Here is a 25,857-nt window from a genome sequence, read left to right as displayed (position 1 = left end):
TGTGGTTTTTTTGGTAATTTTGTTTCTTTTTTGGGTAATTTTGTGTCTTTTTTTGGTCATTTTGTGTCTTTTTTGGTCATTTTGTGTCTTTTTTAGTCATTTTGTGTCTTTTTTGATAATTTTGTGGTCAATGTGTGTATTTTTTGGTCATTTTGTTTCCTTTTTTTAGTCATTTTTTTCTTTTTTGGGTGATCTGAACTGTGCGTGTGAGATTGTGTTCAGTGAGCGGGGGTCGCGGACAACATGCATATTAAATTGGGGGTCGCGACTCAAAAAGGTTGAGAACTACTGGTCTAAACGAGGAATAAAAAGTGAAGACGTGACGCCATTTTTGCGTCTTCTGTTCAGACCGTCCTGGTGTAAACGTAGCCTCAGTATAAAATAAAAGGAACGGGTGCAAACTGTTACAGAAACAGCCAGTTGAGTGGAGGATGAGAGCAGTGGGGGAACATTGAGGCTTGTAGAGATGGATGAGCGTGGCCCAGTTCCAGCGTCTGCTCTAAGCCTCAGCGCTGAACCCTCACACACTTTAACTGACGTCATGCAGCGTCAGAGCCAGAGTTAGAGTCAGAGAGGACGCCAGGGCTCTAAATGCTGAATGAGGAGCGGGACGCCACTTTGAGAAATCACGCCACCTGTACAGAGGCGTGTTGGAGGCTAGAGGAGTGTTGGGATCCAGTTTCACAAGATCATTGCTGCTATCTGTGTGTAAAGTTGTTGTCGAGACCTGTTTTTTTTTTTTTACATTTTGTCTTTATTTAGAATCACATTTCAATATCACATTACAACAGTCATCACCGTTTTGATAATAGACACTGTGATCCATATTTTCAGATTTTTATAAACAAACAAACGAACAAACAGAACTTGGGGGTGTTTCCATCTACAGTAAGTAGTAAAAAACAGATTAAAACATTTTTTTTTAAAGAAAGTTACACAATATTAAACAAAAGAAGGGCGTTTCGGGGCGATGTACAATCTCCACTTCTCCCAGATTTCCTCAAATTTGGCTTTTTGAAGCCTCACAGAAAAAGTGATTCTTTCCATTACTAAAATTTCATAGATGATGTCATACCACTCGTCTATAGATGGCTGTCTGGCTTAAGCCATTTCGTTCTTATGGCTTTTTTAGCAGCTACACTCAGTATGCCAAAAAGGTATTTTGTCGAGAGCTCTTTTAATGTTTTGAGGGCTTTCTGAATTTTTCTGGGGGGGCATTTGTTTGACAGTGAATGTTATAAAGTCAAGTCAAAGTTTATTTATAGAGCACATTTAAAAAACAACCTCAGTTGACCAAAGTGCTGTACAGTTATTAAAATAGAATACATCATGCACAAATAGGTATAAATAAAAACAATGAAAAACAATAAAGTACTAAAAACAGTAAAAACAATAAAATAAAATGGAATAAAATAGTAATAAAAGCTCAATCCAAAACAGAGTTAGAGATAAAAAAAAGACAAATAAAAGGGTAAAAAAGAAAGCCAAGGAAGAAAGAAGAAGAAGAAAGATGACAGTAAGTAAGTAATTAAAGTTTATTTATGGAGCACTTTTCACAGATAAAATCACAAAGTGCTTTACAGAAGATAAAAAAGAAATAAGATAGGGGAACAAAAGACAATTTAAACACAATCAAACATAATCATTATAAAATAATATGTCCAATGCATGGTGGTCATCCAAATGCCTGTCTAAAAAGATACCTGGTCTTAAGGTGATTTTTAAAAGAGTCCACAGAAATATCAGAGCGTAGGGGGAGAGGCAGAGAGTTCAGAGTTTGGGTTCCACATATTGAAATAATGGATCAGAACGTGTTTTCACAAAGGGAAAACGCAGATATATCCATGCGGTTTGGCCTCTCATTTACACGAAAACCCTGTTTTTTTAACTGGAAAAATTGGGGTGTAGTGTATATATACTCTATATGTGAGAGTCAGAGTTTTGAGGAGATGAGTAGTGAGAGAAATGGAGGGTCCCAGGACAGTTTCACAGAAGCCGGAGTCCGTAAACTTTCCATAATAAGGTTTTCAAACAGCGTTAGCTTAGTGCTGAGGTTCACATTTTCCAGGACAGCTTGGTGGCAGCTGCAGAGCATCACCCAGCGTATGATGTGATAAATTATGTATTGACTGGCAGGTAATTAGAAAGATGGGCCTGGCAAATGAGATTTCAATGCATTAAGTATTTTTTTTAAGAATAATGCACATAATGATCATCAGGGCATCCTTAGCTGTTGGTTCTAACATTGGAATGCTATGAATTGTGGGTAAGAAAGTCTGCAGAATTGACTTAACGCAGGGGTCTCAAACTCAAATTACCTGGGGGCTGCTGGAGGCAGTATCAAAATGACCAAAAAAAGACACAAAATTACTAAAAAAAAAGACACAAAATGACAGAAAAAAAACACAAAATCACAAGAAAGACAGTGTGAGAAAAAGGACACAAAATGATCAAAAAAGACACAAAATGACAAAAAAAATACACAGAATTACCAAAACAGACACAAAATTATTTTTTTTTAAAAGACACAAAATGACAGAAAAAAGACATAAAATGACAGAAAAAAACTAAATTACTTAAAAAAGAAACAAAATGACCAAAAAATAACACAAAATTACAAATAAAAAAAGACAAAATCATTTTTAAAAAGACACAAAATTACCAAAAAAAAGTTATGATAGGGACCTTATACACACAACATGGTAAAGTGCCATTCATATAAAACTCACATTAAACTTTCATATCAAGGTGGGGGCCACAAAATATCGTCACGAGGGCCGCAATTGGCCCACGGGCCACGAGTTTGAGACCCCTGACTTAACGTGTTCAGAAAGTGTTTCTCAAGAAATCCCACTGTTGTCAAACACTTTCACATCAGCGTCTGAGTCCATGAGAGCGGACATAGCGAGTGTGTTTTAGCTGAGTTTATTAGCTCTGAATTGAGTCATTTGATCTCTAATTACGTTGCCAGAGCAGAGAGGTGCCTGGTGACATCACAGTAATTAAAGCACACATTTAATGAGCACACTGGTCCCCAGAGAGGAGAATCTGTGCTCGTACATCACGTTTCCCTCTCTTACCCTCCTCTGGTTCTTCTTATGAACAGCATTTTAACCCTATAAAGCCAAGTGTATCATATTTGATACACAAGTTTTTGAGACCTATACATCAGTGTGATATTTTTTTCCTGAAGAAAAAAAAAAAGAGCAACAAATTGCACAAAAATACAAGATATAGCAAAAATTGATATGCAGGTTCCACTGGTGGATCAGTCATTGCTGCGTGAAAACTTCATATCAGCAGATGTATGATGTTGTGTTATATGGAAAAACATGTTTTGCATGTTTGAGGAAAATGTTAAAAGAAAGTAAAGCCTTAAAAGGTTAAAAATGTTGGGTTTTATATGTTTTTGTTAGTTCAAGAAAAACAAACTGTGAGCAACAAATTGCACAAAAAGAACTGATGTATCAAATATGATACAAATTAGAATCATATATCCCTATTGTTTTTGGATTTTTTTTAAAAATTACCTGTCAGCAGGTTCAAGAAACACTCCAGTTTAAAAAAAGAAGAATTTTCTGGCAATTATTTAGTGGTTCAGGCTTTATAGGGTTAAAATAAAATTATATGTCGTTTTTTTATTATTATTATAAGTATAAATTCAACAAAGTGCATTAAAAGAACAACAATGAATTAAACGAAAAAAAAATAAAATTGAGACACAGTTACTTGGTGACATGTTCCTTCATTATCATAAACAAAGACATTTATTTAGAGTGTCCAGCTGCTGTAAATTCTCACTAAAGCACCAAATGTGGCTGAAAAATGGTTCCCTATTTAGTGCTGTTTGAGTCATTTGTTAACAAAAAGCTATATTACCAGCTGTTATAGGAAATTACTGTGCCTTTTTCAGAAATGAAACTTATCAATTATTAGTGACCCATTTTTAAATAATTATGTCCGTGGCTGCCACAGACAGAACAATGAAGGCAGAAAGTAGAGTGTCAGACTGGTGCAGATATTAGCAACCTGGGAAATAAATGTGAGAAAAGAAACTCTGACATTACAGTGGAGGACTATACACACTGGAATAAAGCTAGAACAGGGAGTCATAGGTAGAATAACTGTTTAATAATGACTAAATGGATGAAATAATTAACTAAAAGCAACAGAAAACTGCTAAATTAGCTTTAATGGATAAATGGTTAAAATATAAACTTAAATAGATAAGATGTTGACATGTTCAGCTTAAAGTAACAAATAACAATTGTTAGCTAAAAGCTAGGTAGCTTGTGAATGAGCTAAACTTCATTTGGACTTTTCCATCATGCACCTGTATAGGTTGTCAGAGGCACCTTGTGTTTTTAACCGTGTTATTCATCTGTCGGCTGCAGGTATCGAGGTGTGGAACCCGGCGTTCGATGTGACTCCTCACCAGCTGATCACAGGAGGCATCATCACAGAGCTGGGAGTCTTCCTCCCCTCCGAGCTGCAGGCGGCGCTCACCGGCCGCCTCACCGCCCTCTAGAGCCGCTCGGTGCCCTCTAGAGGCGCTCAACGCCCTCTAGAGCGCTCGGCGCCCTCTAGAGCCGCCCGGCGCCCTCTAGAGCCGCTCGGTGCCCTCTAGAGGCGCTCGACGCCCTCTAGAGCGCTCGGCGCCCTCTACAGTCGCTCGGCGCCCTCTAGAGCCGCTCGGCTCGGCGCCCCCTGCTGGTCCGTGTGCACCACTGCACCTTAACGTCACACACTCAAAGACACTCATCTCATCACAGAAAAACACACACACGCTCATAGTTGTGGTTTCATTTCATCTCTGTAGACGCACAGTCACTGTTCCATGTCAGTGGTGCACACAGAAGAAGAAGAAAAGTTCTTCACACACACACACACACACACACACACACACACACACACACACACACACACCTTCACTGCAGGGAGTCCAGCAGACAGTGTGCAGTCTCCCGTTCTGTTACGTCCATCTTTGTTTGTTTTCTGTGGTCTTTCCATTCCACCTTTCCCTCAGTTCTCCATCTTTCATCTTTCATCTCTCCTGTCGCTTCTTTCTTGATGGTTTCCACGACAACGAATAGCGCTCAGCTGGACTCAATCCCATAAATTCTATTTGGCAAAAAAAAAAGAGATAATTGTTTTAGGGCTTCTTCAACTACAGACAAAATCTTCCAAATGACTGATTTTTTGTTTTTTTGAAGTAGTGGTTTTTCTTAGCCATGGTTTCTAAAATGCTGCTACCCACTTGTAAATAAACATATTCTTGCTGGTAGTGTGTACATATGTAGAAAACTAACCCCTGCTAGTGAAAGGCACTGCTATTTTAACCAAATGTGTGGTTTTCTGAAGTTAAATTTGACATCAAAAATGTTATATTAACATTTATTTTGTTCTGCGTAGAAACCTTTTTGTAGAGGAATAATCCAAATTTATAATCCATAAATTTCACAACCAGATTTTTAGTGATATGAACAATCATTTCGCTCTCACTTTTTAAACCTGCGCGGCCAAATTTGGAATTTCGTGAGCGGTCGTCGTCAGTCAGCTGAAGCCTATGACAATACATGGCTGTGTTTATACCTCACTCCTTGTTTGTATTTCACTATTCCCAGTTATAATGTATCATACCACACTTGTATTCTCATAATGTACTTATATATGTAGCCATACTTATTTCAGCACCATACAGTTATTCAACGTACTGCACAGGACGCTCTGTAAGAATGAAAAACCTAAAAAAAAAACAGAAAAAAAAACGGAAATTGTCATTTTTGCCATGACGGCTTTTGCTGTGATGTCAGAGGTCTGTTATGCTGTTGTATTTCTGTAATACAGGCATCACCATTAAAGGAATAGTTCACCCCAAAATGAAAGTTTGGTCATCTGCTCACTTGCATGTCAGTCAAAACTTTACTGATGTTTGTGAAACCACAAAATAGATATATAACTTCAGGCTCTTTTTTTTTTTTTTTTAGAGCCTAGAAAATTGTTTTTTTGTTGTTTTTTTTAAATCAAATGATAACCTAATATCTTGAAATTTTCTAATGCACTTTGCTCGTCTCTGAAGGTTGTTTTTCAGCAGAACAATACAAGAAAAGCTAAATATTGGACTTTAAAGCTGCATTAATCAATATTTTATATCAACATTACATTAGATTTGTGAAAAGTGTCACTCACAAAAAAAAAATCACTAAATTCTTCAGCTTCAGTTTGTTTTTTGCTTGTTTCCACTCATTGTTTCGGTGTTACAGCCCAGAATGTTACTGGTTTAATTCATTCAACTTTAAGTCTTACAATAAGCTGTTTTCAGTGAAAAAGCTCCATTAAACCCACTGTGTACTGCTGCTGGGCACCAAACATCAGACGGACACAGTAAGCAACATCGTTTATCCAAAATGAGTTGGTGGAGACCAAAACGGAGCTAAATTGAGAGAATTTGGGGCAGTGAGACCCAAACATAACTCCAAATGAGTGATTATGTTGCTGTGTTTGAATAACAATAACCCTATTCACAGCTTCTAACAGTAATATGTCAATGCTGTGTTTACACCTTGTTATGAAAGCAGAATTTGACACTGCAGGTATCTGTGTTTAGAGAAATAAAGGCTTGTATTTCTTTTAATAAAAATATGATTTTAACTTCTCAGAAGTCTAAGAGGGACTTATGATGCCGAGTCGTGTGGCCTTGCACACTTTGAAATTAATTGAAAACTTAATGTGGGGATGAGCAATAGATGACTTCTTGTCTTTATTTTGAGGTGAACTATTCCTTTAACTCGGAGGGTCTTATCCACACTGCACCAACAATCAGAATGTAATATTCAACTCAGATGAATTTGCAGACACTCGGCCACTTCTCGCCTTTGTGCTCTGTTCAGAATGTGTTTCCACTGTTTCCCTATAGTCAGGCGGCTTAGCTAAATAAAGGGGACACGCTGGACAAAAGCACCACATATTTTCCACGTGCTCTCTATCACTATAGGGTTCAATTTTTGGTAGGAGCCACTTCATCAAGATGGCCGATCCAAGATGGCACCCATATAAAGTCTATGAGAACCAATACATCTTCCAAGCCAATTAGAAGGTCAATCTTGGTGTCAAAATCTACATTTTCTGGGTCAAGGAATCATTTAAAGCTGTTGAGAATATCACTAGATGATTATTTGATCAAATAGAAATGTTCATTTTCACCCAGACTGGTAGGCAACTCACTTCAAGTGCTGCAGCAGGAAATACTGAGATGAAAATGTTTGGAATCTAATAATTATGTAAATACATGGCCAAAATGAACATATCTATTTGATCATCTAGTGATATTCTCAGTAGCTTTAAATTATTCTTTGACCCAGAAAATGTATATTTTGACACCAAGATTGACCTTCTAAGTGGCTTAGAAGATTTATTGGTTCTCATAGACTTTATATGGCTGCCATCTGCAATCTTGATGAAGTGGCTCCTATCAAAAATTGAAACTTATAGTGATAGAGAGGATGTGGAAAAAATGTGGTGCTTTTGTCCGACGTGTCCCCTTTCTTCCCAAATCTGGTCCTAAGCCGCCGGACTACTCATTTAGGACGACACTAACGGTTTTCTCTACACTTTCTATTTGTCGCCCTGTCAGCTATGATGTCATCTCTTCTTTATCCTGAAGATGGCAGAAAAGGATTTTAGAGCAGAACTGGTTTAGGTCCTCCCTCCTCGTCCAGAAGTCAACTTATTGGCTGAGATTTATTTAGTCTATCAATCTTTTTTATGCTTTTTCTCGCAGAATGTAATATTTTCAAGAAACTTGCTCCCGTCCCTGCAGATGTGCTTGATACTATATCGAGAGACTCCTTTTTTTTTTTTACGCAACTGTTGATTAAATCAGCTAATCAATTAGTCTATGAAATTGTTTTAGCGTTGCATTCGATGTTCAGAAGACTGGATTAAGAGGAAAAGATCTTCTGATTCATCTAGTGCTGAAACAATTAGTCAACAGATTAACACAGAAATAATCTGTTTTATTTCAGTAACTTTTTTCCCCCAGAGAAAAAATGACACATGTAGTTTTATATTGATCATTAATTCCAGACCTTCCTTCATCATGCACCCTTATTCACTCCCTCATTTAAAAATAACGGCAACCTTTTTTAAAACCTGACAGTGACATAATATTTATCCATAGAAAATGAATGAGAGTAGAACTGACAACAGTCTCAGTTGGTCACCGTGGCAACGGTCCACATGCTCTGACCATCCTGCTGTTTATCTGAATGGAAATGTCCGTTCGACAGGGTTGGTAAAGTCTTGAAAGTTTGGAAAATGCTTAATTGTAACCGTTACTGATTCAAGGTTATGAATATGCTCAAATTTTAATATACTCTTTAAAAAAATGCTTGATAATCTTGTAACATAATCTGGTTCTTCATCTCCACAACCCCTCATGGAAACCAAAAATCTTCTAATATTTGAAATGAAACAATTTCGTCTTCGCTTTGATTGATGACAACCAACGAGCTAAGTTTGCTAACAGCTTGATGAGAAACTGGCAATCATTAAAACAATAATGGTCAAAACATACAGTCAAGGTTAATATGAACAGCAGCTTAAATAAAGTGTACAAACACATTGATTGCTGTGGGCATAAATTCATTTTGTAAGCTTTATTTTTCTCAGTTTAAATTAGGGCTGGGCGATATGGACAAAAAGTCACATCTGATATATTTAGGCTGAATATCAATATATGATATATATCCTGATATTTTTATTGCAAAGTGAGAGAAAATATTCAGTCAAAGTCAAAGCCAAATATAACATGTCACATGTAGTTTTATTGAAACCGTTTATTGAAGTTAACATAAATACTGTATAACAACAGGAGAACCTTTTTTTTTTTTTTTTTTTTATCAAAGCTCCATAAAGTGGATAAATGCACATTTAAATGTAAAAATATATCTTAAATAAAAATAGGCCAATCTTTTTCTGAAATAAATATATTTATATGAGAAAGAATAACGAACATTACAAAATAATTAAATATGACAAACCCTAGTAAGGGCAGCATTTATATATAAAAAAAAGAAAAAAAATGGAACTATATCGATACATGTGATATGGTCCAATTCCATATCACATTAAAAAATATATCAATATATTTTTTATATCGATATATCGCCCAGCCCTAGTTTAGATGGGATAATAAAGGTTTAGAGCAGGGGTGTCAAACTCAAATACACAATGGGCCAAAATGTAAAACTTGAATAAAATCGCGGGCCAACATTGAACAAATAAACCTTTTAATATATACCAAACATGTTTTGCTTTAACATTAAATATGGAACCAGCAACGCTTATAAACATACAATATATAACTAAATAGTGCAGACATGCAAAATCAAATTTCAAATAAAAAACACATCAATGTCATTAATTTATTAAATAAATAAAAATCGTATGCCTCTTTTCTATTTGCATCCTTCTGATTTAAATATCAAAATAAACTTTTTCAACAGGTTAATAAATTCTGCCTTTCTTTTCTCCATTTTTGGGAAGGGCTAGCTGGGAGACAGCTCTAGCTTGAGGTTGCTATGACGACTGTCACAGAGGAGCGTTTCTGGGTCCTGTCCTGATTGACGCGCCAAAACAACAGCAGGGCATTGTGGGATTTGTAGTATTAGCGGTAAATGCGCCGTATAATACCGGCGGGTCAGCTTTTATAGTACAATAATAAGATAATAATTTGGTATTGCCTCGCAGGCCAAATAAAATTACACTGCGGGCCAAATTTGGCCCGCGGGCCAGAGTTTGACACCCCTGGTTTAGAGCATTGAAAGGGCTTGAACGTTAATCTTAAAAACCTGTACGACCCCTGGTGCTACTCTCATTTAGTTTCTATGTATTTAACCAGAACCAGTAGACTGTTATTGCGTTAAATGTTTGTAACTGAGTTCCTGCAGTTTTGTTACCAGGCCAGTGATGCTACAACGTGTCCGCTTTCCATAGAAACGTCCCCGTTATGTCCATCTGTGTGGGACACACCTGCTCGCTGCACTGAATGTCACAGGGCCCCACTCAGGGGCCCCACAGCTCACTGCCTTACAGGTGCATCATGAGACAGCAGCCCCTCAGTCCTTCCTCCACCCTGGTTAATACCACTCAGCCAGACAGTTAGATGAGTCAGAGGTCAGAGGTCACATAACATGCTAGTCTACCTTACTAACAGCAGTGGCGGTTCTACACAGGGGCCTCCAGGGGCCACTGCCCCTGTGAAGAAGCCTTTGGCCCCTGCTGTGGCCCCTGTGTCAAATTAATAATAAAATGATCAATTTATAACGATGAACAATGGAACAATTCTAACCTTTTTTTTGTTCAAACAATATCTCATTGTACACAAAAGGAACCCAGAATGTTACATTGTATAATAGTTTAACTCTATGGAGTCTTATTGGGCTATTTTGTCCATTTTTTAAATCCTTTTCATGTCTTTACGTGTCTTTGAGAGTCGTTTTGTGTCTTTTTTTATGTCTGTTGTTGTCTTTTTTAGTTATTTTGTGTCTTTTTTTTGTCATTTTGTGTCTTTTTTGTCATTGGTGTCATTTATTTGTCTTTTTAGTGTCTGTTTTAGTCATTTTGTGTCTTTTTTTGTCATTTTTGTGTCTTCTGTGGGGGTTTTTTTTTATTCTGTCTTCTCATTTTGTGTCTTTTTCAAGACATTCAAAGATTTTGAATGCTTAAATATCATCTTTGCCATTTTTTCATGTGCTAAAGTAAAACTGGTCTAGAACCGCCACTGACTAACAGCCCTCCTGACCTTGTGGATTTGCTCATTCACTTCATCCATTTAAACAGCTGATGGGACCGTAGAGAGGTCCACAGAAAAACAACCTAAAAAAGCTTAATGTCACTAATAATAATCGCAGTATCCATAGTGTCATTGTTCATATCTTGCTGTAATATAAGCTCATTTATTCCTTCTTCATCTTCCTCTTCTTCTTCGTTGGTCCTGTGTCCTCTCATCAGACCTCAACTCACAAAGATGCTGTTAGATCACACACACGAGCGTAAAAAAGACACTTTGAATTTTCTTTTTTGTTTTGTACAGTTTAAGACATCACGTGTTTTTGGGGCAAATTTAGAAAATGTTCCAGACATATGTAGCAACCTTGTGGCCATCAGACCCGCCACGTATTATTTCTTTCTTTAAGAGGTACGAGATTTTTTCTGTTTGTCTGTACATCATGATTATAACTGTTCTACTGTGGTTTGTTGTTTTCTTTCATGGCATTGTGATTCCTAGTGACTAGGCCATTAGTACACCACACTGGGGAGGCCTCCTCAACCATACACACTACCTCTCCGTCTGCCGACACGGACTCAAACACTCAAATGCATGAATACATGCACTTAATGTGCCAGGCTGCAGCAAAGCAGATTGACAGGTTGTAGGAAAAAAAAAAATCTGGACTAAACTTCTGCCAACCTGGTCTCACAGAAATCCGTGGAATAGCCACGGATTTCGCTCAAATTTCCGTGAAACTGACACGGATTTCGCTCCAATGCAAGTTAATGACAGTCATATCCCGTGGCTATTCCATGGATATTTGTTCCTATTGGTTTGTTCCAAGTCACGTGACTTTCAAGGTCCCAGCGGTCAGAACAAAAAACATGGCGGACAGTTCTCTCATTTTTAGTGAAAAAAAATCAATATTTTGAGTTAGTTTCTGCATAAAAATGGATTTTGATCACATTTCTAGCGAGAAATATATGTTTTATTTTCTAAATATTCACTCAGTGAATGTACATAATCACTTTGTATGTTGGAATAGCCACGGGATATGACTGGCATTAACTTTTTCTCGCTAGAAATGTGATCAAAATCCATTTTTATGCAGAAACTAAGTCAAAATATTGATTTTTTTTTCACTAAAAATGAGAGAACTGTCCGCCATGTTTTTTGTTCTGACCACCGGAACCTTGAAAGTCACGTGACTTGGAACAAACCAATAGGAACAAATATCCATGGAATAGCCACGGGATATGACTGTCATTAACTTGCATTGTAGCGAAATCCGTGTCAGTTTCACGGAAATTTGAGCGATTCTGTGGCTATTCCACGGATTTTGAGTTAAGCGAAATCCGTGGCTATTTCACGGATTCCTGTGAGACCAGGTTGACTTCTGCACATCTCACTAATGTTTGTACCCAAAGTGACAAAAGATTTGTGGCGGTGCTTTTAGTTTGCCAAAGTAGCCTAGCTTCAGGCTAATGTGTTCTGTTGGGTTGCAGCTGATTTGTTTCTGCGTTGTGCTTTTGAAGCAGCAGCAATATAATACTGTGTTAAAAAAAATAAAAAAAAGTTCCATCGACCTCCGCCAGAGACGCCCAACACATGCCTATAATCATAATAATCAGGTGCCAAAATTCAGCGCTGCTTGCCACATATTTTCCACATTGATTTAATTCATCCAAGCAGATGTTTGTGTATTATTCTCTGATTAATATGGCCTGCAGTTACCATGGAAGGAGTGTTGTTGATGGCCTCTTTAAGTGCAAGTATGTTATTGTTGTTATTGATAATCACTCGATCTGGGTTTATTTTGTAACATGTGGAAATGGTTCAAAACTGGATTTTTTAAATATATATGTATATGAATATAATGCTGTAAAGTGCAGTCATGAATTAAGAGATTTCTCTTTCACATCAATACAGTAAAAAGAATAAAACCACAGTGAAATGAATGACTTGTTTTTGTCTGTCTCACTCTCACAGTATTACAGGTACACCTCAAAAATTAAAATTTCATGAAAAAGTTCAATATTTTTGTCAATCATTTCAGAAAGTGAAACTGATAATGTAATAAATTCCCGATAATGTAATAAAAATCTGCACTTGAGTCCATTGAAAATGTAATAAAACCTGATAATGTAATAACTTCCCGATAATGTAATAAAGTGCATTTCCCAATAATGTAATACACTTTTTACCAATAATGTAATAAAGTATAACATTAATGGAGGTTATTACATTATCAGGTTAGCCTTCATTTCCCAAGTCCTGATAATGTAATAATTCCCCAATATTGTAATAATTTACCAGCAGACCACCCATTTCTTGGGTTCAAGTGGTGATACTGTGTATCAACTCTAGCTCAGAGCTCTAGCGCCACCAACAGGTCAAAGTTGAATGTTTATTCACTTTTGACCCGTTCATCCGTTTTTCACAACCGAATGATTCAACAGCTTCTTGAAATCTAAAGGTGCTTGGTGTTATACTTTATTACATTATTCGTTAAAAAAAATGTGTATTACATTATTGGGAAATGCACTTTATTACATTATCGGGAAGTTATTACATTATCAGGTTTTACTACATTTTCAATGGACTCAAGTGCAGATTTTTATTACATTATCGGGGTGATTACATTATCGGGAAGTTATTACATTATCAGGTTTTATTACATTTTCAATGGACTGAAGTGCAGATTTTTATTACATTATCGGGAAGTTATTACATTATCAGGTTTTATTACATTTTCAATGGACTTAAGTGCAGATTTTGATTACATTATTGGGGTTACTACATTATCAGGAAGTTATTACATTATCAGGTTTTATTACATTTTCAATGGACTGAAGTGCAGATTTTTATTACATTATCGGGGTTATTACATTATCGGGAAGTTATTACATTATCAGGTTTTATTACATTTTCAATTGACTCAAGTGCAGATTTTTATTACATTATCGGGGTTATTACATTATCAGGTTCTACAGGCCAGCAGACTCTGCTCTACCTGGCCTCTGAAATATGTCCATCTATATGACTCAATACTTGGTTGGGGCTATTTGACTTGAACTACTGGAAATGGACTTTCCTTCATATTCTAATTTATTGAGATGCATCTGTACAAGTTTTGTATGGTAGTTTAAATGCCTGGTGTCCTGTTAACCCTCTACAGTACGCATTATGATGCCAGTTAGGAAAAAATGTTTGGAGTGTTTTTTTTGTCTTAAAATAGACTCTGTCTAATAAGGATAAACATAATCTGAAGACATTTTATCATTCTTTATTTCTTTTGTGGAAGTTTTTAGGGTTTGTTGCCCATAGGCAACATTGTACCATAACGGTGCACAAGTGAAAAAGAAAGTTTTTAAAATTAATTTTAACATAATTTATTTAATAAACATGTGTACAAGATTCAGTAGCTTCAACTGGGTACAATACATAACATTTTAAATTTAAAACATTATAAAAGGAACTTTTTTAACCGGTTTCTTGTCTGAATGTTGCCTGTAGGAAACATTGAACCATTGAACCAACGATCCATTGAAATAAATGTCTTGAACAGTCTAAATGTATGAAACTATTAAAAATGAAGGCTTACTCACCTATCAGTAGGAATATATATATTTTCCAGATGGAAAGGGGCTAGGACATGACGTTTTGGAGGTCATGTGACAAATTAAAGCATTGCTATTGGTTCCCTATACTCTTCCCTCTTTTTTAAAGTATCGCATCACTCAAAAACATGCATTGTAGAAATTTGACAGGCCAAAAATGGGTATGTTGTCTGAGGGCAACACCGTACCATACAGCAGTAGTTCTCAACCTTTTTGAGTCACGACCCCAAATTTAACATGCATGTTGTCCGCGACCACTGAACAGAATCTCACATGCACAGTTCAGATCACCGAAAAAAGAAACAAAATGACCAAAAAAAGGAAACAAAATGACCAAAAAAAGACACGAATTGACCACAAAATGATCAAAAAAGACACAAAATTACCAAAAAAAGACACAAATTTACCAAAACAAGACACAAATGACCAAAAAAGACACAAAATGACCAGAAAATACACAAAATTACCAAAAAAGACACAAAAGGACCCAAAAAAGAAACAAAATTACCAAAAAAAGACCCAAAAGGACCCAAAAAAGAAACAAAATTACCAAAAAGACACAAAATGACTAAAAAAAAGAGACAAAATTATAAAAAAAAAGACACAAAATGACCAAAGAAGACACACATTGACCACAAAATTATCAAAAAAAGATACAAAAGACACAAAATAACCAAATAACACACAAAATGACAAAAAAAAAACACATTAAATGACCAAAAAGACTAAAACACATGAACACTTTAACACAGTGGAGACAGAGCTGACTTCCAAAATGATTTGGCGACCCCCAGAAATCATCTCGCGACCCCAATTGGGGTCCCGACCCCAAGGTTGAGAATAGCTGCTATAGAGGGTTAAAACCGCTGTTGTATATCCGCTGAGCCTCCTCTAGGTGGCGGCAACCCAACAAACTGGGCGGAAACCCACTTCCTGACAACGAAGAAGAAGAGCATCGCTTTGTGTACTTCCGGTTAGCAAAAATGGCTCAAGGTTCAAAGAAGTTTAAAGTTCAGCGGCCAGGAGCGGCGAAAAAACACCAACAGAACAAACAGAAAGGACCGAAGAAAGGAGGTACAAGAGAGAATATTACCTGTTATCTAATGAGTTGCTGAAAAATGCCCGGAAACTTTTTTTTAAGTCATTTTTAACAGCGTCAGCGTGTGAGCTGCATGGAAACAGCTGAGCACGTGTTTGGATATTTACAATATACAACATATATTGGGACTTGTAACAGCAGTCTTTCCTTTTAAAATAGTTTTTTTATTAGTATTTTGAGCGACCGACAGAACAGAAATAGTTAAAGCTTGTGGCAGTGACGCAGGTACTAAAGGATTTGGATTATCACTGTGACTTAGCTCTAGTTTAATTTAAACATGACTTTAGGTGTTTAAACTCAGATGTGATGGATATTTTCTAAGAACCATTTAATACATGTACTTAACCAGTGGTGGGATGTAACTAAGTACATTTACTCAAGTACTGTACTTAAGTACAATTTTGAGGTACTTGTACTTTACTTGAGTATTTCCATTTGATGTAACTTTATACTTCTACTCCACTACATTTAGCTGACAGCTTTAGTTACTTTTCAGGTCGAGATTTAATGAAAAAAATGTGATTAATTTAGAGTGATTAGACTCATAACAGTATATTAAGTAGTTTAAATGAGCCCTGGCTTAAGAGAATTAAAAGGCTGTTTACATAAAAGCATCAATAATAATAATAATGTAATAATATATTTGGAATATATAAAACAGTCTAAGTGGGTCTATTTTGCATAACAAGTACTTTTACTTCTGATACTTCAAGTGCATTTTGATGCTGATACTTTTGTACTTTTACTTCAGTAAGTTTTGAATGCAGGACTTTTACTTGTAGTGGAGTCATTTCACAGTTTGCTATTAGTACTTTTACTTAAGTAAGAGATCTGAATACTTATTCCACCACTGTATTTAACCCTCTGGAGTCTCCAAAAGCGCCAAATAATGACTTCTTCACGACATCCAGACTAGAAAACAAAGCAGCGTGGAGCCCTACTGTACATTTACCTCTAAAGTTCTGGCTGTAAACTCCATGAGGCCAGTTTCAGTTTGATGATGATATACCAAGTAAAACTGGAGACAAGCTCAAATAGATTTAGTATCAAATGATAGAACTGGATGGAACCCTTTTATATGTTTGTTCACATTTGCAACATTTACAATTCTTCATTGAGCGTGATGGTGTTTTGGAAGTGAAAAATAATACAGATTTCATGTTTTTTTTGTGCTCAAATTGTTGATCCAGTAAGTCAAAGTGAAAGAAATCATTATGAGATGGTGCTGAAAAAATTCTCCCAACATGGCATGGAAAACCTGGAAAAAACCATGGAAAAAGTGGTAATAACAGTAATTACAGGGTTCAAAAACGGCCAAAAAAGCCTCAAACTCCAAAAGGTCAACAGGAAAAAATCTGATTCAAAATCACATTTTATGTCTGTACTTTGGGAGGCCGTATGTGTTGAAACAGACTTATTATTCACTGTACATCTTTTCAGCCCTGTCTTATTTAGGAGCTTTAAATCTTCGAAGCGCTGTGTTGTGGTTAACATTGTAGCCTCACAGCTAAAGGGAAAGCCAATCTCCATGCACAGTTCAGATCATACAAACTCAGTTGATACAACGAATTTTGGACAAATAATGAAGCAGATAGCAACTAAAACATCTCTCTGTCTGTGCATTTATATATAATTTTTATATTTTATTTTTACTTTTAATCTAAGTCCTTTGCGTGTGTGTAACAGTCAGCTTCAAGCTCCTTGTAAAGTAATAACTTGCTACTTTGTGATTTGTCAGAAAAGACACAAAATTAGCAAAAAAAGAATCAAACTGACCACAAAAAGACACAAAATGACCAAAAAACGACATAAAATTAAGCAAAAAAGACACAAAATGACCAAAAAAAGACATAAAATGACTAAAAGACAAAATTACCAAAAAAAAGGAAACAAAATGGCCCAAAAAAAGACACAAAATGACTAAAAAAAAGACACAAAATGACTAAAAAAAGACAAAATGACCAAAAAAAGGAAACAAAATGACCAAAAATAAGACACAAAATGACCCAAAAAAAGACACCAAATGCCTAAAAAAAGACAAAATGGCCCAAAAAAAGACACAATGACTAAAAAAAAGACACAAAATGACCAGAAAAGACACAAAATGACTAAAATGTTTTTCCTTTTCTAAAGGAAGGGCCATTGCACCTAAGAAGGCTCAAGTGGTCGAGCAACAGAAGCTGAAGAAGGTGAGGACACGTCTCCCAAATGTTTCTCTTTCAATCTCATAGAAGAATCTAACATCAGTTCGCTTCGTGATGCTTAAATGTAACATGGCGCCGTGTGCTGCTGTGTGAAGGGTCTGGAGGTCGCCATCAGGAACAAGATTGAGCAGGAAGTGACCCAGAGGGCGAGCAAATCCATGCACAAGTCACTGAGTGTGGTTAAAGGGGCTGAAGGTAAAGGGAAGCCAGGAGCAGCCCGTCCAGGAACCAGCTCCAAATAGGACCTGAACCAGAACCACAGCCCTGAGGCTGAGCCTGCTGACTGGAGGACTGAGTCATGGCTCAGTGAATTACACTGATCCTATGACTCAGTTTTAAGATGCAGGCCAGCTGTCCTGTTGCTGTTCAGGCTAACTTCAAGCATGTAGAAATAGTCAGAGCCCTTCCTTTATGGATGCTTGTATGTTTTTCAGTCTACAGTGAAACGTATGAAATAACAGAAGAGATATTTAAGATCTGATCTGTGTGACATGGAGTTCCATAAACCTCCACTAGGGGGCACCACAGGACTTTACTGACTGAGAGTTTCTAATCTGCTTGTTTGTCCTTGTAAAAATCCTTGAAAACAACATAAGAAATAATGATTTTATGACATTTGTGTCGTGTCAGCCTGAAACAGATTTTGTATCATATCTATTTTATGATTGTACAGGAAAAAAATGATTAATCACAGTAAAAAATGTACAAAACTTACACCTGTCGTTGTCAAAAATGCTTTGTAACTGTGTGTTACAACCATCAGCACTGATCATGTCTGTAAATATTTTAATTTTAATGATTGTAGAATAACAATAATAGCTTCAGCTTCATCAAGGCTCACACGGACGTGTTGACAGTCACAGGAGACTAATCACACATCTCTCAGTGAGCTCAAACATTTGATATCTGGGGACCAGAGCTCCCACAGGCAGCCTCTGCGCAATATCAGTCACAAAGAAACATCTTTATATATATATATATATATATATATATATAACCAATGCTGACACAATTTGAGACAATTTCTCAGATTTTGTGAATCACACATCCTTGATGTGTGAAATTGGCAAAGTTCCTCCTTAATGAATGTGTTAGAATTTAAAGATCTGAACCATAATCTGTAGTCTGCTTTGGCTTTGGACTTTAAAAACCAAAGGTGAAGCCATTAACCCATTGAAGCCTGGACAGCGGATACATCGTTTTGTAGTATTTGTATAAGCTCTCAAATACTTTTTGAATTTCATTTCTATCTGCTACAGAGGCTGAAAAATCTATTATTTAGTAGAAGAGTTGACACTTCTGTTGAATTTCCAGAAAAACTTCAGGTTTTAGGGGCTGATTTTAAAATCGCCCAGAGGTTTTACAGGCATTTCAGGCGTCAATGGGTTAAGCTGAAAGCTGCTCCAGGTTGTCTTGACCTGACTTTTCTTAAGGAGCAGCAATGTGACCGCCAGCGATCCAGTGATAAGTCTGTTTGAACTGTTTTAATGTCAACATACACGTCAAGCAGCCTGTGTCAGAACAAGCTTTTATATGAAAAACTAGGGCTTATTTCAATATGTATGTAAGAAAACCAAAAACAACTAATGTTAATTATGAGTCGTCTTTAATGAGGTATTTATTTAAATCCTTTGAGGATGTCACTTGAAGCTTATACAGTCTGGAGGCTAAGTGGAATTGCATCTATATGTAAGCTTCATAATAGTTTCTATGTTTTTAGCTACAACTAAATACCAGCATGCATTATACAGACAGGACACAGTAAAACACAACCAACATGTCAAGCAGCACAGATGAATCAGCAGCTATTTCTAAAGCAGATCTGTGGTGATAAACAGTGAGTTTAGAAAGCTTTAATGGTGATCATGGCGTGCGGGGAGCGCAGGAACCGGGGGAAGGAGTCTTTGGCCATCAGGTTGTAGATCCTCTGCTGCGCCTGGTTGAAGGTTTCTGCACACGGAGACTCCGTCACACTCAGCAGAGCCTCTCGGGTCTCAGCGTCCAGGTTTACCTGAGAGGAGGAGACATTATCAGAAGAAGCTCTTTAATTACTCTTTATCCTGACTGATTTTTTTGGTAACACTTTACAATAACCATCATTTATAAATGGTAAACAGATAGTTTATTAATGTTTAATCATCATTTATAAACCGTATATAGGCCATTTAGAATGGTAAATAGAAAATGTATTAATGTTGAACTATAATTTATGTTTTTAATAGATGGTATATTAATGTAAATTGATAGTTACTTTACCATAAACAAACAATTACATTATAATTATTAGTTTATTAATAGTTTTGCACTCATTATAAAATTTTTAACACCATATTGAGTATGTAAATTATTTCAAAATGATTCTTATAACTTTAAGAAATTGTTTGAAAACATTTAAAGATTAAATATGTATAGAATTTTGTAAATGATTAATAATTGGTTTATAAACCATCTATAAACATCACTTAGATGGTTATTGTAAAGTGTTACCATTTTTATTTTTTTTATTTTTTTTTATTCACAATAACAATTTACAATATATACAGTTTTTTCGCCAGGGGGTTAAGAAAAATAAACAAAATCAAATAACAGCAATTCCAAAATAAGGGTAAGAAACAAACAAAACAAAGAATAAATAAGTACATAACAGCTAAATAAATAAATAAAGAACATAATGCATGATTCTAGTTCAAGTATTGGTCCAAAACAAAGTCAGTTTTCAGAGCCTTCTTGCTCTTAAGTCCTTCAATAGAAGTGCAGTATTGCTCCAGTTCCTGTAGAAAGTGAACAAAACTGGGTTTGGAGTCAGCCCATTTCTTCTTATGTATGTGAAATTTCCCCAAAAACAGAAGTAATTTTATCCTGACTGATACCCTGACTCTCCTCCACCTACCTCATGGGTCTCAAACTGGCGGCCCGCGGGCCAATTGTGGCCCTCGTGACAATATTTTGTGGCCCCCACCTTGATATGAAAGTTTAATGTGAGTTTTATATGAATGGCACTTTACCGTGTTGTGTGTGGAAGGTCCCGTTAATTACTTTTTTGTTGTTGTGATTTTGTCTTTTTTTTTGTAATTTTGTATTTTAGAAAATAATATTTTTTTTGTCTTTTTTGGTAATTCTGTGTCTTTTTTTTTGGTAATTTTGTGGGGTTTTTTTGGTAATTTTGTCTCTTTTTTTTAGTAATTTTGTCTTTTTCAGTCATTTTGTGTCTTTTTTGGGTCATTTTGTGTCTTTTTTGGTTAGTTTGTATCTTTTTTGTCATTTTGTGTCTTTTTTGATCATTTTGATACTGCCTCCAGCTGCCCCCAGGTAATTTGAGTTTGAGACCCCTGACCTACCTCCTGTGGAGCGTCAGGGTTGATGAACTGGTTGTAGATGCTGCTGGACTTGATCTTCTGCATGGTTGAAGGAGAAACCCTGTAGTCCTCACAGGCCAGCCAGAAATCAAGGTTCTCCTCACTGAACTCTGAACGCAGGAAGCCACGAAACGCCTGCAGACCGCCTGGGAGAGAAGAAGAAGAAGCAGGATAATGGAAATGAAGAAGAGTCAGAAGAAGTGGAAGTCAAAGTCAGTCAGATTTATTTATATAGCGCATTTACAGACGGCTGAGCCGCACCAAAGTGCTTCAAATAAAAGTGCAAAAAGTGCAATAAAATACAGAATTGACAAAGGTAAAAAAAGAGACTAAACTAAACAAAACAAAACAAAACAAAAAAACTTTTATTGTAGGCAAGAGAAAAGAGGTGGGTTTTTAAGTGAGATTTAAAGACATTTTGGAACAATATATTGAGCTCTTTCTACAGTCATGGAAAAAAAATATTAGACCACCTTTGTTTTCTCCTTGCTTTCTTGTTCATCTAATGCCTGATACAACTAAAGGTGCAATTGTTTGGACAAATATAATGAAAACAAAAGCTGTTGAAAAGCTGATATCTAGCCATATCCCATGGTTTTATTGATAACCAAAATAATCAAGAAAACCTTGTTAAATGTCTAGATATCAGCTCTTAAATTAAACTCTTACAAGCTATTTTTGTTGCTGTCATTATATTTGTCCAAACAAATGTACCTTAATTTGTATTTTTATAATGAACAAGAAATTGGAGAAAAAGGGTGGTCTAATCATTTTTTCAATGACTGTATAAATCAATCTTATCACAGATGCAAAGTAAAACTATTGATATGTATCTTTAAATTGTTGAATTCACACTTATTCATTTTATTATTACACATACTGCCACATCTCAAATTGTCTCTTTATAAGCTTTTAATATAAAAACAAGAGGAAGTAAAAAGGCGTTCTCACTTTTGTTGATCAGCAGAGTTTCCAGGTCCTGCAGAGCTTTTCCATCCTGAAACCTGAGATGAGAAACAGAAAAGTTCAAAATTAAGCTTGACTGTAAAAGCCGGCAGATGAATGGATCTAAAAATGATTTTCAAAATGAGTTTCAGCAGGTCTACTTGTGTTTGTTGTGCGCCTCGGCCAGATGGCTCAGCTTCACCCGCAGGTCTTTAGCCCTGAAACACACAGGCACAAGAAATCACACACATATATATATATATATACAGTGGCGGTTCTAGACCAATTTTACTGTGGGGGCCAAGGAGGGGCCAGTGTTTAATCAGAGGGGCACATTAGCACATGAAAAAATGGCAAAGATGATATTCAAGCATTCAAAATCTTTGAATGTCTTGAAAAAGACACAAAATGGCAAAAAAAGACACAAAATGACCAAAAAGATACAAAATGACTAAAAAAAGACACAAAATGACTAAAAAAGACACAAAATGAGAAGACAGAATAACAAAAAAAACCCACAGAAGACACAAAAATGACAAAAAAGATACAAAATGACTAAAAAAAGGCACAAAATGACCAAAAAAAGACACAAAATCACCAAAAAAAGAAGACACAAAATAACTAAAACAGACACAAAAAAGACACATAAATGACACCAATGACAAAAAAGACACAAAATGACAAAAAAAGACACAAAATAACTAAAAAAGACACAACAACAGACAAAAAAATTACCAAAAAAAGACACAAAAAGACACAAAATTACCAAAAAGATACAAAATGACTAAAAAAAGACACAAAATGACCAAAAAAGACACAAAAAAGACACAAATGACCAAAAAAGATACAAAATGACTTACAAAGACACGTAAAGACATGAAAAGGATTTAAAAAATTGACAAAATAGCCCAAAAAGACTCCAGTGTTCATTGTTATAAATTGATCATTTTAGTATTAATTTGACACAGGGGCCACAGCAGCTTCTTCACAGGGGCAGTGGCCCCTGGAGGCCCCTGTGTAGAACCGCCCCTGTATATATACAAGACTTTATAAAGCATTAAAACATGAAGAAGCAGCGGTGTACTTACCTCCCCAGGCATGAGGAGGGCAGGGAGGAGAGCCCCTTACACATCTGTGGTTTGGGTGAACCTGCACAGGTAGATGAGCAGACGGAGCTGTTTGACTGACTGATTCCAGTCTCCTGATCTTATATAGTCGACCTGTTTGCCATCCGATCTGTCAGTGTGCTTGGTTCAGAGCAGCAGGTGCAGAGCTGGAGGCTGAATAGAGGTGTATGAGAGAGTTGTATACGTGCTTACAGGTCCTGTCTCTCTGTCAACACGAGATAGAAAGTTAGTCAGCACATAGAAGAGGAAAACTGAAGCTGGGGGACTTCCATTGTGCGTGGTCAGGCATCATTCATTGTCAAACAGATTAATTGTCTTGTGTTTATCACGAGAGAATAAAGTGATGACGCAGGAGCAGGTGAGCTGGCAGCAGCACTCATCTCAGGAGAGAAGAAGACGGACGGGTGTGAGGAGAGTGTTACATGATGAAAGAAATAAGGAAAAACACTTGACAAGTTCACTGAATACAGCACGTCTGTAATCACATTAACCCATAGGAACCTATGGTGAGAGCCGTGTAACACTTAAAATCTTCTATAATCTCCCATATTCAGCTTTATGCTTCACATTAACTCATTAAATCCCTAAGCGACATACTCTACACCTAGTGTGGTGGTCATGTGACTTTGACAGGAAGTGACTTCTCCTAAATGTGGCTGTGACTGGAAACAGAAATGTGAAGAAGTAGCTAATTTCATAAAGCTTATTTTTTGCACCTTATTTGTTTCATAGCACCAACATTTTTATACTGTATATTCATATTTATTCTGCACTGGAATTCTATTCTACTCCTTAATACATACTCCTTCTTTAGACACTTTATTTATTTACTATTTTTATATTTTATTGCTTGAAGTATGCAGTATGAAGTATTGGGATAAATAAAGTCTATCTATCTATCTATCTATCTATCTATCTATCTATCTATCTATCTATCTATCTATCTATCTATCTATCTATCTATCTATCTATCTATCTATCTATCTATCTATCTATCTATCTATCTATCTATCTATCTATCTATCTATCTATCTATTTTGTTACTAGGCTAAGTTTAAACCCATTTAACAATTCTAATCCATTAATAGGATGTCCTGTATTACATTAAACTTGTTCTGACCATATTTCCTGAACAAATTAAAGTCACAATTTTGATAAATGTTATGGAGATGCAAACAATAATAATAATAATTTGTTCTTAAACAGCACTATTAATGTCACAATTTTGTGAAATAAATGTTGTGGAGATGCCAAAGGAAAAGGCAAATTTGTGTTTCTGGGCAGAAAATGTGTCTAGTTTTTTAATAAGAAATATTATAAACATAAATACCATAAACGCCCATTGTAACATCTATGTCACATCACAGATCTTTGACATTTAGGGGTAGAATTTTTTTTTAAATAATCATAATAAATGTGTTCTATGTGGTCCACCTGGTCTGTGGTATATCCCCCATAAATTATTTTATTATGAGTTACTTGTTCAGACTTTTATTTAATTGTTAAGCTGCTTGTGGCTCTCTACAGTCAACAAATATCTACAGTATACAGTCATGGAAAAAAATTAGATCACCCTTGTTTTCTTCAGTTTATTGTTCATTTTAATACCTGGTACAACTAAAGGTACATTTGTTTGGAAAAATATAATGAAAACAACAAAAAATAAAAGCTCATAAGGGTTTAATCTTAGAGCTGATATCATGACATTTTCCATGGTTTTCTTGAGAATGATTTTGGTTATTATCAATAAAACCATGGAAAACTGCTTGATATCAGCTCTTAAATTAAACTCTAGCAGCTATTTTTGTTGTTATCATTATATTTGTCCAAACAAATGTACCTTTAGTTGTACCAGGCATTAAAATGAGCAAGAAATTGAAGAAAACAAGGGTCTAATATTTTTTTCCATGACTGTATATCACTGCAAATGATGTTAGAGAAAAATAGGGCGTACTACTAATATTGGTTAACTCTTTCTTAATGCCTAGAGTGTGTAATTTTATAGTATATTGTACAATTCATAAATCACCTCCTAGCTGTCTTTTGATTCCTTTTTTCCCTCTTTATTCTTTGCATGCTCACCAATTATGGCACTTTTTTGGAGGTTAAAAACAGGGTAAAGGCCCCTCAGTATTATATATTATTATTATATATATGATATTGTTTACTGTGGAGAAATGTGTTGAACTAACTGGTCCTTCACCTGGTGTTTGACCTTCATTCTACAGGCTGATGAATGTATCAGCTAGTTTTCACATTCAAGGATGAATGCTTTAATAGAGTCACGTCTAAGGCAGCTGTTCTCAACCTTGGGGTCGGGACCTCAATTGGGGTCGCGAGATGATTTCTGGGGGTCACCAAATCATTTTGGAAGTCAGCTCTGTCTCCACTGTGTTAAAGTGTTCATGTGTCAATGTGTTTTAGTCTTTTTGGTCACTTAATTTCTTTCTTTTTGTCATTTTGTGTGTTTTTTTTTATTTATCATTTTGTGGTCAATTTGTGTCTTTTTTGGTCATTTTGTGTCTTCTTTGATTATTTTGTGGTCAATTTGTGTCTTTTTTGGTAATTTTGTTTCCTTTTTTGGTAATTTTGTTTCCTTTTTTGGTAATTTTGTGTCTTTTTTTGGGTAATTTTGTCTCTTTTTTGGTAATTTTGTTTCCTTTTTTGGTAATTTTGTTTCCTTTTTTGGTAATTTTGTGTCTTTTTTTGGGTAATTTTGTGTCTTTTTTGGT

At 35.9% G+C, this 25,857-nt stretch overlaps 3 protein-coding genes across 3 annotated transcripts in view; 2 read left to right on the top strand and 1 right to left on the bottom strand.

The window, feature by feature from the left end:
* The window catches only part of mri1 (methylthioribose-1-phosphate isomerase 1), a 24,000-nt gene extending 17,079 nt beyond the window's left edge, over positions 1-6,921 (top strand). Inside the window, exon 6 of the mRNA XM_059347064.1 lies at positions 4,395-6,921. Coding sequence (XP_059203047.1) covers positions 4,395-4,528 — 134 coding nt within the window. The 3' untranslated portion in view covers positions 4,529-6,921. The remainder of the gene's footprint in view (positions 1-4,394) is intronic.
* An 8,413-nt stretch (positions 6,922-15,334) lies between these two features.
* c1h19orf53 (chromosome 1 C19orf53 homolog) lies at positions 15,335-18,532 on the top strand. The gene is made up of 3 exons (XM_059348632.1): positions 15,335-15,468; positions 17,627-17,682; positions 17,793-18,532. Exons 1-3 carry the CDS (start codon positions 15,378-15,380, stop codon positions 17,937-17,939), a joined length of 294 nt encoding a protein of 97 aa, XP_059204615.1. The 5' UTR covers positions 15,335-15,377; the 3' UTR covers positions 17,940-18,532.
* Positions 18,533-19,297: 765 nt separating this feature from the next.
* si:ch211-196h16.12 (regulator of G-protein signaling 5) lies at positions 19,298-23,362 on the bottom strand. Its single transcript, XM_059348297.1, has 5 exons — positions 23,087-23,362; positions 22,160-22,216; positions 22,005-22,057; positions 21,036-21,199; positions 19,298-19,708 (listed from the first exon to the last, which is right to left on the bottom strand). The coding sequence occupies exons 1-5, from the start codon at positions 23,128-23,130 to the stop codon at positions 19,541-19,543; spliced, it is 486 nt and encodes a 161-aa protein (XP_059204280.1). The 5' UTR covers positions 23,131-23,362; the 3' UTR covers positions 19,298-19,540.
* Positions 23,363-25,857: the final 2,495 nt, after the last annotated feature.

Source organism: Centropristis striata, chromosome 1 (genome assembly GCF_030273125.1).
Source record: "Centropristis striata isolate RG_2023a ecotype Rhode Island chromosome 1, C.striata_1.0, whole genome shotgun sequence".
NCBI classification, from domain to species: domain Eukaryota; kingdom Metazoa; phylum Chordata; class Actinopteri; order Perciformes; family Serranidae; genus Centropristis; species Centropristis striata.
Note: the sequence above shows the minus strand (reverse complement) of the source record. Positions and strands in the feature narration are given on the sequence as shown.